Raw genomic sequence first — 3,206 nt, forward strand, 5'->3', positions numbered from 1 at the left:
TGATAAAAACATTCCATTAGTGACTGCCGTTCTGATTGGAGTAAAATGGAATTTTAAGAAAACAAATAACATTCATGACAAGGATGTGGACAAAAAGGGAGTGTAAACTAGTCCAGCCACTTGAAAGCCACTATGGAGGTTCCTAAGAAAACTAAAAAAAAAAAAAAAAAAGGCAAAACAAATAAAAACGCCATATGACCTAGTTATAATACTTTTGGGTATTTACCTGGAGGACTCTAAGTTATCACATCACAGAGATACTTGCATTTCAATGTTTATTGTAGCAGAATTCACAATAGTCAAGTTAGGGAACCATTCTAGGTATCCAGTAACTAAGGAAGAGATAAAGAAAATGTGGTTTATGTACACAATAGAATATTTTTCAGCCATAAAGATTAATGAAGTATTGTTTTTAGGCAAATAGGTACAACTGGGGTTGATCGTTAAGTGAATTAAGGCAGTCTCAGGGAAACAAATATGATATATTTTCTCTTCTTTGTGGTGGCTAGGTTTTAAGGTTTCATATAGATACCTGAGAGTAGAGCAGAAGCTGACCGGGACAGGGGAACAAAGGTGACTAACAGGAGAGGGAAAGAGAAAAAAGGGCACAGTCAGAGCATGGTAGAGGAATATGCTCCATGTACAGTGTATATTGTATGTCCAATTTTTCAATAACTAAAATTGTTAAGTCAAATATACATTTTACAAATTTTAGTCTGATGATTACAGAATACAAGGAATGTAGCAGCCCAGGATGGTATAGAAACAGTCTTCATACTTCAGCTTTTCAAATGCTGGGATTACAGGCCTGCAACACCATAGTGGACTCTAGAACACTTTGGGGTGGTTGTTAAATTTGTTTTATGTTTTTAAATATTTCTTTTTCATTTTTTAAACCATGTGTATGGGGTGGGGGGGTATTTGTATAAGACAGCAGGGGCTTTCCGTGGACACAATTGTCAAATGCCTCTAGAGCTGGAGTTACAGACAGCTGCGAACTGCCTGACTTAATTACGTGCTTGGAGCCAAACTCAGATCCTCTGCAAAAGAAGTATATGTTCTTAATAACTGAGCCATCTCTTTAGCCCATTAATTTTATTTATTTTTTTTATATTTTATTTTATTAGTGTGTGTATGCGTATGCCGGCTGGGGCATGCCACTGCACAAGTGACGCCACAGGACAAATTTTGAGAGCCGTTTCTCTCCTTCTAGCACAAGTTCTGGGAGATGGAACTCCATGCTCTGATTTCTTCGGAAATACCCAGTGTGGCAGCATTGGCGATAAGGCACAGCCACTTGCTCTTGCCGTCTTCCTAAGAAAAGTCACCAGTGTGGACATTGAAGTCACCAGCCCAGGTGACTAAATCTTTAAGATACGAGATAATGTCATCACACTACTTTAATGAAAGTCCCGATTAGGTGATGTTCAAATAACTTCTCCCTTAAAGTTAACTATCCACACAACAACCAACCAACCTGGCTGTTTATTCACAGATTTAAGATACTATGTTGTTAGGATGGTCAGCACAATGCCTTCCCTTCGGTGTTACTGCGAACACAGCACTCTTGCTTTCTTTGTTCCTTGACCTTTGACCTGGTTCCACCGCCTGAGGCACCAACTGCCCGCCATTGCTGGCTCCATCGCTATCTTCCGGGTCCTTGTTTGGGCAGTTGCGGCTCGAGGCGCCGCCTCGGAGTCTGACTGGACAGAGTCAGGAACGTGTACTGCCTGGCTCCTCAGCTCCTCCTCCTTCTCCTAGAGTCCCCGCGAGGCTCCTGAAGCCGCGTCCACTCCGCCAGCTCCACAGCTCGCAACCAGCTGTGTCCTTCTCGCTCCTGCTCGCCAACAGTGAGGCCTCTTGCCGCCATGGCTACTCCTCAGCCCCAGATGGAGCCCGGTTACCTGGCCGAGAGCAACGCTGCCATCAACTCGCAGATCCAGCTGCAGCTGTATGCCGCTTACATCTACCTTTCCATGGCTTTCTTCTGCAATCAAGATGAAGTGGCCCTGGTGAACTTCGCGCTCTACTTCCTTTGCCAGTCCCAGAAGTGGATGCAGAACACCGAGAAGCTATTCCACTTCCTGGTCCAGCGCAATGGCTCCCTCATCCTTGGAAGAATTGCCGATCAAGAACGCCACGACTGGTGCGATGGCCTCATGGCGATGGAGTGTGCCTTCCACCTGGAGAAGACGCTCAACCAGAGCCTCCTGCAGCTGTACCAGCTGGCTAACAGCAAAGGCGATGCCTGCCTCTGCAGCTTCCTGAAGCGCCATTTTCTCCAACAGCAGGTCAAAATCATCAAGGAGATGGGTGGCTACATGACCAACCTGCGCCAGTTGGGGGCTCCAGGAAATCGCCTGGCTGAGCACTTCTTCGACAGGCTCACCCTGGGAGAGAGCATCAAGGAGAACTGAACTGGGACTGTCACTGCTACGGTGGGGTCGTCCTCAGATCACCAGGCAAGGTGCTAACATACTTCCAGAAGTTTCCCTAGTTTTTTTCTGTTTAGCACTGTTTGCAATAAATTTGTTTCTCAGCAGAGTAATCGTTTCCTGTTGACTCATATGTGTAAAACTCGCGCGTTTGAAAAATGATGGATTCCCTTACAGGTCTAAAATGAATATCCAGGTGTGGCTTCACACATCCAAGCCGGGTCTCCTTGCAACTAAGAGCTCAAGTTGGTGGAAGGGAAAGGATATTCACAGGCCCTGGGAAAAGACCAAATTAGCTTTTTCTTATAAACAGTGTGAGCTTGGGAGTGTGTGTGTGGGGTGAGGTATGAGTGAAGTGAAGTGGAGTGATTGGCCTATAGACCTGGTGTCTAAGCATGGGAAACGTGCAAATGCATGGTAAAAGGGTAAGCAGGGGAGTCACATATCAGATACCCTGCATATTAGATATTTACATTATGATTCATAACAGGAGCAAAATTGCAGTTATGTGGTAGTGACGAAAATAATTTTATGGTTGTGGGGTGGGAGAGGGTTGGGGAGAGGAGGGTGTCACCACGACGTGAGGAACTGTATTAAAGGGTCGCAGCATTAGCAAGGTTGAGAACCACTGGATTAAAATAAAGTCAACTTTACCTAAAGCCCATTAAGTTGCTAAAATATTAAAATATTAGCATTTGCTGATTCCAGGTAAGACAGTGAGACCACCTGAAAGACAGCAGAACACTTATAACGTGCTTACCCTGGGAAACA

The 3,206-nt window shown here is 44.8% G+C and overlaps 1 protein-coding gene across 1 annotated transcript; it reads left to right on the forward strand.

The window, feature by feature from the left end:
- Positions 1-1,868: 1,868 nt before the first annotated feature.
- Positions 1,869-2,417, forward strand: Fthl17 (ferritin heavy chain like 17). The gene has a single exon (XM_052745049.1). The coding sequence runs from the start codon at positions 1,869-1,871 to the stop codon at positions 2,415-2,417; it is 549 nt and encodes a 182-aa protein (XP_052601009.1).
- Positions 2,418-3,206: the final 789 nt, after the last annotated feature.

This window comes from Peromyscus californicus, unplaced genomic scaffold (assembly GCF_007827085.1).
Source record: "Peromyscus californicus insignis strain IS unplaced genomic scaffold, ASM782708v3 Scaffold_10__1_contigs__length_136768540, whole genome shotgun sequence".
NCBI lineage: Eukaryota > Metazoa > Chordata > Mammalia > Rodentia > Cricetidae > Peromyscus > Peromyscus californicus.